At 33.7% G+C, this 14,287-nt stretch overlaps 1 protein-coding gene across 2 annotated transcripts; it reads left to right on the forward strand.

Moving 5' to 3' along the window:
- Window positions 1-1,430: 1,430 nt before the first annotated feature.
- Window positions 1,431-13,979, forward strand: LOC148598345 (cathepsin B-like). 2 transcript variants are annotated; one of them, XM_088560181.1, is made up of 9 exons: window positions 1,431-1,481; window positions 4,436-4,561; window positions 5,045-5,260; window positions 5,797-5,912; window positions 6,673-6,757; window positions 8,699-8,846; window positions 11,330-11,446; window positions 12,365-12,493; window positions 13,804-13,979. In XM_088560181.1, exons 2-9 carry the CDS (start codon window positions 4,439-4,441, stop codon window positions 13,881-13,883), a joined length of 1,014 nt encoding a protein of 337 aa, XP_088416307.1. In that variant the 5' UTR covers window positions 1,431-1,481; window positions 4,436-4,438; the 3' UTR covers window positions 13,884-13,979. The 2 variants fall into 2 exon arrangements, with proteins under 2 accessions (XP_088416307.1, XP_088416305.1); XM_088560179.1 differs by having other exon boundaries at window positions 1,470-1,500.
- The last annotated feature ends 308 nt before the right edge of the window (window positions 13,980-14,287 follow it).

The following is a 14,287-nucleotide window of genomic DNA, read 5'->3' on the forward strand; positions in this document are numbered from 1 at the left end:
AAACGAATTAAGTTACGAGTTTCTTTGTATAACATGTAAATAAAGGTTAATTCTGTTTAAAAAATGGCATGCTGATCAATAGACGGACAATAGCCACCTATGCACAAAAATAGTTCTTAAAAATGTGTAAATAAGTGAACCATTGGTACATGTACTTGTACAATGAATACTGATTGATTGATTGATTGAAAATTATTCGGTGATTAACAATTTCTACCTACATATATGCGCTTTCTTGTGGAGATATGTCCAGTCGAGTAATGTTTTGAATAATGAATAAAAATTTCAGTGGCTTCTTCATGGTACAAATGTAGAGCCTCTCGGTGATGGATTCGGCAGAAAAGCAGTTTCTAGAAAAGCAAAGGGCGCTTAATTACCCTACCGGTGCACCTGGTCCATGCTCCAAGTTTTAGTGGAGCCCGAGTTACTTGCTCATTTACTTTTGTTACTATGTATAAATTGTGTTCTTTGTTGTGTTTATCTGTTTTCCGTGTCTGGTCTTTGTCCCAGGGTTACGTTCTCTTGATTTCCGCTAGAATCTTGGTTCCCTTGATTACTCTAGCTTTGGCAGAGTACTTCTTTATTTTTTTTTATTTAGATCTTCCTAAAGCTATATATTTCATTCTAATGCTACTGGTGAGAGCTTACTCCTTGAAACACGTATAGTTACAATTTAACGTTACGTTACCGTGGCGGATCCAGAGGGGTGGGCTGCCAACCCGCCTCAGTGACCACCCGCTTTCTAGATCCGTCACTGGTTACGTACATGTTGTAACTTTATATCGTAATATTTTTGGCACTCCACTTTTTATTGGAAAAAATATCATTTAACATATTTTTCATATGTAAAATTGACAAAAAAAGGGGAAAATAATTTTCTAGGACCTCCCTTTATTAGGAGCCCCGGCTGGCACCTCTCCTTTTCATAGTATCTGGATCCGCCCCTCCTTAATTAACCCTCCATCCACATACGTTCCTATGAGGGAGGGGACGTATGTGGATGGTAGATTTCGTTATCGTATAATTGATACTTTTTGTATTGCATAATACTGATTGGTCAATTCGTTTTTTTCCCGATTTGCTTCGAATTCGTTTCATTTTGATTTCGTTTCGTTTCGTTTAGTTCGTTTCGTTTTTTTTTTGTTTTTTTTTTATTATTATTTTATTTTGTTGTGCACTTTCGCTTTCGCTTATACATTTAGTTACTTTCAGTTTCGATTTAAAAACCCAGTCGGTAAGTAGGAAGATTTAAAATAATTGTGAGACATATTCATAAATTCAACTTGAAAAATAAATTATATGCAGAGTACGCTACGCTCATTTCATTCGAATGAAAAATGAAAATAATGAAGTAGCATTTTTTTCGTGTCTCACATGATTTGTTATATATATATATGTATGTATCAGCTGACTTTCAAGTCTCGTGACTATCTGTTTATGTATTTAACTGAAACTTTATCAGATAATTTAGATAGAACTTTGTAAGTGTAAACTGGTAAGGTAAGTACAATCTTAAGTTACAACTCTGCTTAACCAGGACTTCAACTACACATTTTAATTTGAAACTATTAAAATTTAAGCTGCCGGGTTTAACACCTGTCATGCTTGTATGCACTTCCGAGTTATGATTATGTAGCTAACTAATCCCTTTTGTGATTCGGGGCTGGAGATTTTTTTTGTCTTGAAAACAAAAAATATCTCCAGCGCCGAATCCCAAATGGGATTAGTAGCTAACCTGCATTTCTGTTTGTCCTTTCTGACCCTAGCTGCAGGCTCATGCTAATTTTTTCTCTTCAATCATTCCTTTCAGCCATCTTAAGGCTGTCAATTAGCATTAAAAGAAAACAGTTTGGGTTATAGGGTCAGAGGAAAAATTCATAAGCTTAATTAGTCCATGATCATAAATATATCACTTCCTTTTTTTTAAATCTATATGTGTGATTTCATGTGGCATGAAAACGTTCAAAAATAAACATTGACATTGTACAATATCAGTTTTTTTTAAATACTTGCTAAATACTAAAATTAAACTTGTCAACAATTGATAAGGAAAGAATTGTGAAAGTGGCTCATAGAATTTTTTGAACTCCTTAATATACATAACAAATGTACTAAGTTACAATGTCGGTACATAACATCACGTATTAAAAATCAGTAAGTTATACAAAATTCACTTCAATTATATATTTAGATCAAAATATATACTTTCATAGAGTATGTATAAGTCTTGTCACATGACTTTATGGTTTCAGAAGATCCTAATTTACCATTCAAATGCATGAAAACTATCTTTTACAGAGCATGGAGTTAATCATTGAATTTTAAAAATTGTTCTGTGTAAAAATACTGATAAGAAATTACAGAAAAATATATTTCTACATGATTAAAGTGCTAAGAAAAGCAATAAATAGAAGATTCTGCATTTTAATGCAGCATTTTGAGATCCGAGAAGTAAACAACAAAATGCAGATCAGTTTTTAGATTTCAGTGTCTATATTTCAATATTCCAGTAACTTACAAACTCTGTCATAAGTGATTGTTTAAATGCTACATTTCACAAATTACACCCTATATCACACTTTTAGACCTATATTGCAAACCCTATATCATATCCCTAGACTGATACATGTATCAACCCCTACTCTGAACACATATGAATTATATATTTAAAATATTTGTAAAAATGAACATGACCAGGCCTTTCATTAAGAGGCGGTACCAGGTACTTTTACCCTTCTAAACTACTGAAAGTACATAACAGTCATAGACATAATAGATAGCCTAAACATGTTCCAACATCATTGTATTGTCTTATCCGACAATAGATTTGATTATGTAAATGGCTGATAAAGCATGTTTGAACAGAAGTAGGTTATCTGGACATCATCTGGTTTCAACCACACCGAGGACATAAAGTGTCACAGATTACAGACATTGTTTCCTACACAATCATTTCATCTTTTTAAATTTGTTCAAGAGCAATTGAAGTTTTTTTTTTTTTTTTTTTTTTTTTTTTTTGGGTGGGGGGGGGGGGGTGTGGGGCTCCAGACTATTCTTTTTTAAATAACACAATTTTTCAACAGAAAAAAAGGGGATTTAAATTCTGGTAACCCTTCTTTAGATCCCTCATTATGAGACCTGTCTTTTTCGTTGATTTTGCACCCCAAAAAATTATTTTAATGTACTATATTCAAATTGAAATTTAAATCAGTCATACAGTAAAATTTTCAAACAATAAAAGGAGAAGGATAAATCACAATGGTTCAAAAGTCAATGCTCTTTTTACATAAATAATATAAAAAAACAAAAAAACAGAAAAAAAAAAACAAATGATCAAATTCTAACTTTATAAAACCTTGAAAATGAAGTTTTTTCACAGCTAGCTATCAGACTTTAAACTTCAGAGAGGGCATATAATGTGCTTCATAGTTCATTTCCCCTTTATTTTAATACAGGAAACAGGTTTACCCATGTGTTAATTGTGTGTGTAATAGGAAATTCCCTGTTGGATCATTTAACAATTATATCATATGATTATTCATTATATCATACATGTACATACCATTTTTTTGGAAACAATAACAAAATATTGCTAGAAGGAAATATGTTAACTTGTCTATATAGTGCACAGGGCCATGGCAAATGAATTCCTAGGTTCTCATTCTTATTTTTAGAAAGTGTTTGGGTGGATTCCCATGTATTATTTACTTGTTTGTTTCTTCATGTGTCATCTGTACCATCCCCCTCATTCTGCCTGTCTGTCTGTCTGTCTGTCCCCCACTGTTTTCAGATGATCAATTGAAAACATTTCTATGATTTTTTTTTTAAACTTTGTAGAGTTTTGAAGTAAAATATAATACAGGTTAGGTGTAAACTTCAGCAAAATCTAAAACGTAATTTTTGAGTTAGGTCATTTTAATTGGTCATCCCTCTTTTTTCACCATTACGTGGCAGTGTATCAATAATGTTTCATTCATGCCCTATTTTTATTTTTTTTTTGGCTCAGCCTCAGTATCACATACTGACAAATTGAATGGCTTAAAAGGAAATAAAATTTTGATTGCATTAAGAAATGGTAAAAACTAGACATTTAATATTTGTTTTATGTTCTTAATTTTGAGAGATAGAAACACAAACAGGAAGAAAAAGTGTGGGTTTTTTTTTATGATATTTTGAGATTATTTCCATGTTAATAGTTCCTGTTTACAATTGAAGAAGGACATAAAAGAACCAAAGTACCGCTCTGATCAAATGACCTTGTCCTGTTGTTCCTGTCATGCTCCTTTTATTGACTGGTCTGTGGGCGGTATTTTTTATCATGTCTTCACATGTTTTAATTATTTTTGCAAACAATAAGAATACTTGTTTAAGATACTATATACATTTAAACCTGTGAACGGATTGTTAAATGAATCAGAATAAAATTCTGTTATAGGAAATGAAGTTACTAGCAGTTCTGTGTTGTCTGGTAGCGGCTGCTGTGGCCCTGCCCTACCCTGACGTTGACTTCCTGTATAATGACATTGTAGAAGTTGTCAACATGCAACAGTCATCATGGAAGGTAACAGGTTTTGCTTTAAGTAAAGAAATTGGATATAATTAGCATTTAAATGGAGTAAATGTTTTTAAATTTTCAAAAAAAAAAAAAAAATTTCTTAACTGCATTTTGGGGCAAGGGGGAGGGGGGAACTGGTCCCTATAGTTGTCTGTTTTTGCTTATGATTAGGGAGTATATATTAGAATATAGAGTCCTTGCTATAATATTTCAGGTAAAAAGCTTACATGACCATAACCCCTTCAGTAGCAGAAAGTTTACTTTTATAAAGCATTAATTAGGTACTTTTTTGTCTAAGAATCATGCAAAATGTGTATGAGGTGTGGCTAAAGAAGAAAAAAACTGCATAGATTTTATTGCATTATCCATGTATTTATACCTCATAACCTCCAGAAATAACCATCAAAGTGTTTGTAATATATGCCTTTTCAAGGTATTGATAGCTCAAATTAATGTAAATTGCACTCAATAAACCCAGTTTTATTTCAGGCTGGACATAACTTCGAGCACATACCAGTTCAAGACAGACTGGCCTATGTAAAGAAGCTATGTGGTGTCTTGCCAACTCCAGAGCACATGAAACTTCCAGTGAAGAACATTCTCGCTAGCGATGCTCTCCCAGATACATTTGACTCTAGGACACAGTGGGCAAACTGTCCAACCATTAAAGAAGTTAGAGACCAAGGTGACTGTGGATCATGTTGGGTAAGTATGTTTAAGGTTGTAAGAGGCAGATCCAGAGATATAAAAAAGGGGGGGTTCAAGAGGGCTATTATTTGCTCATTTTTCCAAAATTTTATGACATAAGAGGGTTCCTTTCCTGGGGAGCCCCCTTTTATATGATAAAAGAAAAAAATGCAGTGATTCCATTTGATGTTTTCATCTCTGTCATGCGTATCAGGTCAGATAAAAAAGGCTTTTCTGTTTAAGGTTACCCTACCTACCAGCATTTAACCTTTTGGGAAAGAACCATACATATGTATAGAAAATATGTCTTCTAGAATTTGTGCTATACAGTGAAAAGGAGATAACTCTTGTTTGATTTATTAATGATTTGCCTTGTTGATCTTGTCCTTGCATATGGGATAGGATCGATTTAGTGGAAGGGAGGTAACTCTTGTTGGATACATAGTTTGCCCTGAGGTCACACATTTGGGCCAGGAGCCAATATGACCATTTAGAAATGTGAATATATAGCTCTTACACTGAACTTTCTATAAGATTTAAATTTTGAATTCCAGGCTTTTGGTGCTGTTGAAGCCATGTCTGACAGAATTTGCATCAAATCAAATGGAAAAGTCAATGCTCACTTGTCTGCAGAAGATATGAATGATTGCTGTAAAACATGTGGAAATGGGTAGGAAACTTTACAATGTTATGGTTGGAGCATTGGTAACGTCCTGTATATGTAGAATGTCAAATAATATATATATTAGTCAACTTTTAAATGCTAAGAATCAGTGTTATGGATTTAACATATGCAAAGCAGACAATAGAAACATGTTAAGGCCAGAGAAAAAAATGTCCGCTTTAAAAGGCCTGTAACCATACCTACCCCATTTTTCTGCCTATCTTAGCATATTTTATTGGTATTGTTTTATGCAATGCCAGTAAACTGTCATTATTAAATTGAACACTATTAAAAAGTCAAGAAATTCTCCCATAATAAAAAGAAAAATGATTTTATCTACCTACCCTATTTTTTCATCCTGTGTAACTGTAAACTCATTCATATTTTTTCTTGGCCAATATATTTATATATGGTGGATATACCATATAAAACTTCTTCATACTGTGAAAGTACTTAAATTTGTTGATACCAGCTTTTTGTGGATTAAGGAAGAAACAAAAGTTTGTGGATTCTTGAATTGGTGGATTGTAGATTTTCAATATACACATCTATGGAAATCTCCTTTTCGTTGGGAACCAAATTTCGTTGTTTGGCCTACCCACAAAAATCATGAAAATTGGTACCCCACGAACAAAATTTCTTTCACAGTAGTAGATTGTTGCTGTGTTATGATTTTCACACTGTTTGCTGGTATTTATGCATTATCACTTTTTTCTTGAGTGATTATTCTTTCAAATTTTTAAAGAATAATACATTATTTATTCAGTTGCAATGGAGGTTTCCCTGAAGCTGCTTGGCAATTCTGGAAGAGGGATGGATTGGTAACTGGAGGACAGTACAACAGCAAACAGGTAACCATATCACTTGTGTTAAAGAGTGGCATTGTATATAAAAAAAAAAATTCTTCATTGACAATAATTCTAATGTAAATTCTTCTATGATCAACAATTTAACTTTCAAACCATTTATGTCAATCATGGGTGACCCCTTTGTAGATTATACGTGACACCTTTGTAGATCATGGGTGACATCTATGCTGATCATGCATGACACTGTTTAAGATCATGCATGACACTCTTACAGATCATGCGTGACACCTTTGCTGATCATGCATGACACTCTTACAGATCATGCGTGACACCTTTGCTGATCATGCATGACACTCTTACAGATCATGTGTGACACCTTTGCTGATTATTCATGACCTCTTACAGATCATGTTTGACACCTTTGCTGATCATGCATGACACTCTTAAAGATCATGTGTGACACCTTTGCTACGTAGAGTTGGAAATAGAGAAGTAGTATAACAAACTGATTGCAACATGCAACTGCAAAAGTATACAAAAAATTAGCAATGATGAAATCATAACATCATATAGATTAGTATAGAATTCCAAAGGGATCAAATTTCTAATTGTAATTTTTCTTTCTTAATCTTATCTTAATCCATATATAAGTGTTGAAGGTTTATAATTGCAAAATTATGATTAATCTAATCGTGTTTCCATTGTTCTGACTGCCTGATAAATTCTATTTAAAATATATCCACAATTAAGTTTTTTTTAATAATCAGGTAAGATGGGAAAAATCATGGGAGAAACATGCAAGTCAAACCTCAAAACCCCACCAATCTGATAATACAATTTCATCCAAGGATTCTTTCTCAATTTGAAAAGATAATTATTTGATCTCTGCATCACTAGAATTGCTCAGAAATTTTTCAATAGAATGTTAGAAAAATGAGGATTTGACAGAGTTATCTGCCCTTGAAATGTTCATTTTCAGTACATTTCAATGAAATTATAACTCGAATTACCGAAGTGATATGGAAAATCTGATTGTGCAAAAAGACAAATTAAACTGTTAATATGGTAGGTTTTTCCATACCATGTTTCACCCTTTGCCTGATTCTTACAGAACTGACACTTAAGTTAGAAAAATAAATTGTTTAAATAACCTTCCTCAAAACCTCACTAACTTGTCATGCTACTGATCTGTCATGTGTTAAGTGGTATAGAGTTCTTATTTCATGGAAAATTTCATCATTAACCAAGTAACAGGGCACGTTCATACTTTCCATATAAATTTCAGACACTGCCTACGGTAGACTTAATTCATGGTGTAGAAAAATCTACAAAACAAATGATGCTTTTATGGTCTTTATATGCTATATTTTTTGTAACTATAATCTGTTCTATATTTTTGAGGAAACCATACATTCACCTTCCACTAAAATCATCCTAATCAAAGCAAATCAAGAACAATAACTCTTACTAATAGCGTATTCCAGGTACAATCAACATGTTTATATATTTTTTATCTCAAAAGTGCAATAATGGAACGACAAACTATGACTTAATACTGTAAATGTACTAACTTTCACTATTTTTGTGGTGGACAGAAAACCGCGGAAAATAGTACCCACAAAATATTTTTTAAACATATATTGCTTAACTTTTTTTTTAAACCATGAAAATTGATACTCGCAAACATGTTCACTTGAGAGAATCCGTGAAAATTTACAACTGTGAAAATATATACGTTTACAGTATGTTATCTGTGACTGTTTCTAAATAAGAAATAAAAGTGAATAAAATGGATTTTTACATGCATGAATCACCTTTACTTATCTACTTATTTATAAATTTATATACCCGAGCCTGCTGAATATTAATTTTCAAGTTATTTCTTTGTCATTTTTCTCCAGGATTGAAGTCTATTTTGCAATTGTTGAGATTTCAACTATTGCTATCTGTTTAAGACAAATACACATTTATCTTTTATTTTAGGGCTGCCAACCATACACCATCAAGGCATGCGACCACCATGTTGTCGGCCATCTTCAGCCATGTGCTAAAACTATTTCCAAAACACCAAGATGTGAACACAAGTGTGAAGCTGGATACAATGTTTCCTACACCCAGGACAAACATTATGGTATGTTTTGCTTTGTAGGATTTTTCAAAATTTTAGGTTTCCACAAGAGAACTCTAAATGACAATTAACTTGCCCGCACTTGAAGTTTGCTTTCCTAACTAAGCTAATCATGTAATAAATTCAAGCTTTCTACTTAACAAATTGAGGGAAAATGGGGCATACTAATCATCATTCCCACACCAAATTGTACTTGCCGTGGGTGATGGAAAAGTAGAATCCTAGAATGCTGTTCATAGCCATGTTATACTCAATCATACCTGTTAGCCATTGGAACAGTGCATTTGGGAGATTATCCCCAATGACACTGTTTCATGTGGGAGAATTTTATGTAGAAACATGTCTATGATGTAAAATTATAATTATTTATTATTTTTCACAGAAAATATTTTGGAGTAAAACTTAAATTTTTGGGAGATTCTAAATTGTCTGTTGTTTTTGTGGAAGTCTCCACCTCATTTTGGAGTTGATAGCATGCTCAATAAAATGTTGGTATTTTGGTATCATTTTTATTTTGTCAGTCAATCTGTCATTCTGTCCATCCATTTTAAATATGTTTCAATTATCTTGACTTTCAATTTAGTAATAGATTTCAAATGTGATATTTGGCTTTATATAGAATGGACATAGTTATACATTGTAAGCAGTTTTAGTTGCTGCAACTTTTAGTTTCATGGATTGATGTAGAAGTATGGGGTCAATCTGATTAAAATAAGACCTATCATTTGTTCCATTCAGTCAATACATGCAGTGATTCAATCATCAGTTGATAGGGCCCTGTGCAGGTACGGGTGTTAAAAGAATAGGCCTGCAGCAGCACTAAGCTTGTCGTAAAAGGTGACTAAATAGTGCTCAGAACCCTAGCCGGGGGTAGGTTGCTCTGCCCACAGAGCAACTGGGATGTGTGCCCCAGGTGGTGGAATTCGGTACCCCGGTGTGTTACATGCTGGGGTTGTCAGGGTATAATATGGAAAACCTGACCGCAAACCATAGTGGTTCACTGTGTTGGGGAAGATGCCACGTTTCTCGCACGTTAAAGAACCCTACTGTGGTATTCTCCCGGAGTAGGAACCATAGGGCTCCGCCACAGGAGGCTAAATTGCCCAACCCTACCCACCTCCCTATTTCCAGTGGCAATCAAAGTTTGATGACCCCATTGTCCTTGTGTCCCATCCCTTTTTCATTTCATCATCATTTCATGTTCATTTTATCATCAATTTCATGTTCATCGTCTGAATATAGCTGAAATATTGCTGCTTGGACGTTAAACCCCAACAAACAAACAAACAAACAAATCAGTTGATAGGTGTAATTTTAATGACATTGTAAAAGTAATGATTTCGGCTATTTTCCCAGTGAACAGAAAAGCGTGAGAAATAATACCTACGAAATTGATTATTTAACACTATGTCATGCTTATCATTTTTTATACTGCGGACATGGATACCAGCAAATATGTTCACTTGACAGAATCTAAGAAAAATTAGCCACCACGGAAATAAATATGTTTGCAGGGTCTAGCTCGTTAATTTTTGAACCCTCATATTCATGTTTTATAAGTGATAATCTTCTGGGGTCATTTGGGTTTTTTTTGTTACCATATGTGACAAGATGTAAATATTATGTTAACACCCTGATCAATTGTTGCAAAAGCTAGGCTTTTTTTAGAGTTAATTGTGTGACTTTAATTATAGGAAGTGTTGACATGAATGGATTATTTCTTTTATGGATGTGTGAACTTTAGCTGAACTTTATGATACACCTGGGCTGAATTACACCTGAAGATAAAATGGTCATGAAAATACCATTAACTTACATTATCCCTCACATTCAATGAAGGGGTCGATCATTCAACATTTATGGAACAAGTGGAAAAAAAGGGGGTGGCAAAATGTTGGAAAACTACATTTTGGATTTGCTGAAAATAAAACTCAAGCTGTATTTCATATCATGGTACTAAACTACTGTGCAAAATCATCTAGAAACCATTGAGGAGAGAGTGATAGTTGGACAGACATGCAACTTTTGGGAGGGTATCACTTGACATCTTCAGGTGATGGGTTATAAATACAATATCATCATCAGTGTCATTGTGTAATCTAGAATTCAATGAATCTGAATGCTTTATTAATTTTGAAAGTTTTTTCTTTGCTACTTTTAGATTTAGATCTAGGACTTTAGGTACACATACCTGTATAGCTTTCAACAAATTTATAATCGGGGTAACTTTGCCTGTGAAAATAATATTTTTTTAATGTTTATAAAACGTTATTTGAGAATTAGTCCTATGAAATACAATCCCTGTGTTTATTTACTTCATGATGCAGACAGACAATTCAAGGCTTGATAAAGGTAAATAAGTAGATTATATAATTTCTAAAACACGAAAAACAGTCCATTTTTTTAAGTCTATCGACTTACACAGAAAGGTGATTTCAGCCTTGATCAAGGTATATAATTAAACATAAATATAACTCCTTCTTCAGGTTCATCTGCTTATGCTGTAAGACGATCTGAGACTGAAATTATGACAGAAATCATGAACAATGGTCCTGTAGAGGGAGCTTTCACAGTGTATGCTGATTTCCCTACATACAAAAGTGGTAAGACATGTTTCAGTTTTAAGGAACTTTGAGGCATCATACGGTATTATGAAATAAAACCTCAGGGTAAATATGATTATTGTTAAATCATAATAAAATAATGCCCCCCTCCCTTATGATAATTTAACTTCCCCTTATATGATATTTTAACCCTCTGCAATAGTTTGCCCCCATGGCAAGTTTAATAAAACAAAAGGGAGTCATTTATATCAATGGGGTGTTTACAGTGGTGCAGCAGGGAGTAACTATATCAAGCGGGGATTGTTAAGATATTCCAGTAGGAGGTTAATTTATCACAAGGCGGATTTAAAGATCGCAGCAGGGGGTTGCAATTTATTATAAGGGGGAGGTTGAAATATCACAGAATGGGGATTCATTTATCTAAAGCAGGGACAGCTTACCATAAAGAGGGGTTAATATAAAACTGCAGGGGGTTTATTTATTAAAATGGGGTGAATAAAGTATTGCAGCAGATATTAATAATAATTTTGTAAACCCTGTCATTGTTGCCATGACAATGAGCATGAGGACAGACATGGTATGTCATTTGTTTGATTCTCAGCTGAACCAAACCATTGACATTGAAATTGGTAGTCAGTGCTTAAACCTGTCAAGCACATTGTGTGAATAAGGGTGCAAACTGGTTGGCATTATAATTTGTCCAAATTATCTTATTGGGGTAACATACTTTTCGAAGGACTTTTGATACAATGAGTTAGCAAAAATTAATGGATTTTGATGAGCTTGTATATGATGTGAATCATATGTAGACTTGCTAGAAGCTAGCAGATTATTATTTGATGCTTGCAAAGGTAGATATGACTTGAGGTTACATTGCAAGCAAGAGGTCCCAACATTACCATGATTACTCAATTAGCTCACTAACAATTATAGTTAAATATAAATTTTGTATTTCAGGTGTTTACAAACATACAACAGGCTCAGCTCTTGGAGGTCATGCAATCAAAGTTATAGGTTGGGGTACAGAAAATGGGGACAAGTACTGGCTTGTTGCCAACTCATGGAACACAGACTGGGGAGATAAGGGTAAGATATACCAGTATTAACACAGGCAGAAAAAAAATGGTTTGTTGGAAACTTGAGGGTATAAGGGTTAGATCAAAAAAGAAAGACAGACAGACAGAAAAAAGCTAGGTTTGGCGAATTTGGTCAGATCATATATGGTAAGATATCATCAGACAGATGGTAAGACAAAAATGCATGATTAACCTTTTAAGGAAAATATAGACTTGGAATTATGAGTTAGTTGTGTATTATGATTTTTTATCACTAAATAAAATTGTTTATCACCAAGAAAACATGCTTTTTGCACTCAATTGAATATTAAATAAGAAAGAAAAAAATGTATATGAATCAATTATGTAAAGGAAAAACATGATTATGGAAAACTCATTTTGGTGCTCTTAAGTTCATTTTTGAGGGTTACAGCAAGGAAAGAGGAGGGTGTGCTAGGGGATGAAACCTGCCACCATTTGTTGCAAAAGTTTTGCAAAATTTGGCAAATAGTTGTGAAACCTGTCTAAACCTAAACCTTGAAAGTCTTAGAACCTTCCTAAACAAGTCAATTTTAGAAGATCAATGAACTTTTTATGAGCAGCTTGGTAGGTGTTTCTAGAAACAGAGGACCCTTATCTTACTGGTGTACCTAGTCCATTATTCCCAGTTTTTAGTGGAGTCCGAGTTGCTCATTTACTTTTGTTACATTGTACACATTATTTTGGTTATTTTATGTCCTTTGTTGTACATATGTGTGTCTGTTTTCCATGTCTAGTCTTTGTCCTTGGATTACATTCTTTTGATTTCTGCTAGAATCTTAGTTCCCTTGATTACTCTTAGATCAGTGTAAATGTATTTTGAACCCTGATAAACTGAACAACTGTCTATACTAATTTTTTAGTTTGGATTGTAAAGGAGCATCTTTATCTGTTTCATCATGTTTTATTTCTATTTATTTAGTCTCCTTTTACCTTTTGAATGTGGCTATTGTTCACTTATGTATTATCCATATTACACTCAACTGAACAATTTCACAACTAATTTTATTCCTCGGCAAATTAATCAGAACCTTGAACCCCTATGGACTCCTCTTTTTTAAACACCCAAATCTCCTTAGGAATAGTATATAAATACGAGATTTTGCACAAATGCCAATGAGGCAGTCATCCATCAAAAGTCAAGCAACAAACAATCAAGCTTCTACAGGTCACCACATGGTTCAGTGATGGGCGAAAAACCCATACCATAAAGCAAGCTGTAAAAAGATTTAAAAATAAATGAAACAAAAATGACAAGACAAGACAATGTGCATTTCCATTATTTTTTTTCTCTATTTTCAGGATTCTTTAAGATTCTGAGAGGAGAAGATGAGTGTGGTATAGAATCAGGAATTGTTGGTGGTGAACCTAAACTGAGTTAGAAGGGACATTTAGCAGTTATTTGAATCATTCCAATGAAAAATTAACATTTTTTTTTATAAATCTATTTTTGTAATTAAATGTGATTGTTTTGTAAAGTTGCTACTTTTACTGTTTTGCTCAGTGAACTTGAGGGTAGTTTTATCTGGTTGGTCTAAAGGTAGCGTGCTCCACTCAAGTGATGAAGGTTGTGGGTTCAATCCCGTCGGAGTCGTAATCATGACTTTAAATTTAGTAAGCACTGCTTTTCCCCCAAGCACACAGTATTTAGTTTGATAGAGTGACGCCTGGTTGGATCAGTGTCAGACTAATTTGCCTAAGTGGGGTGGCATGCCTAACTGCAGGCTGTTGTTTCTGTGAGTTAATGCAATAAAAATCAGTCTCAGCATGTCGGACTTGTACTTAG

Source organism: Perna viridis, chromosome 14, assembly GCF_037379345.1.
Source record: "Perna viridis isolate PV_CMFRI_1.1 ecotype Kerala chromosome 14, ASM3737934v1, whole genome shotgun sequence".
Taxonomy (NCBI): domain Eukaryota; kingdom Metazoa; phylum Mollusca; class Bivalvia; order Mytilida; family Mytilidae; genus Perna; species Perna viridis.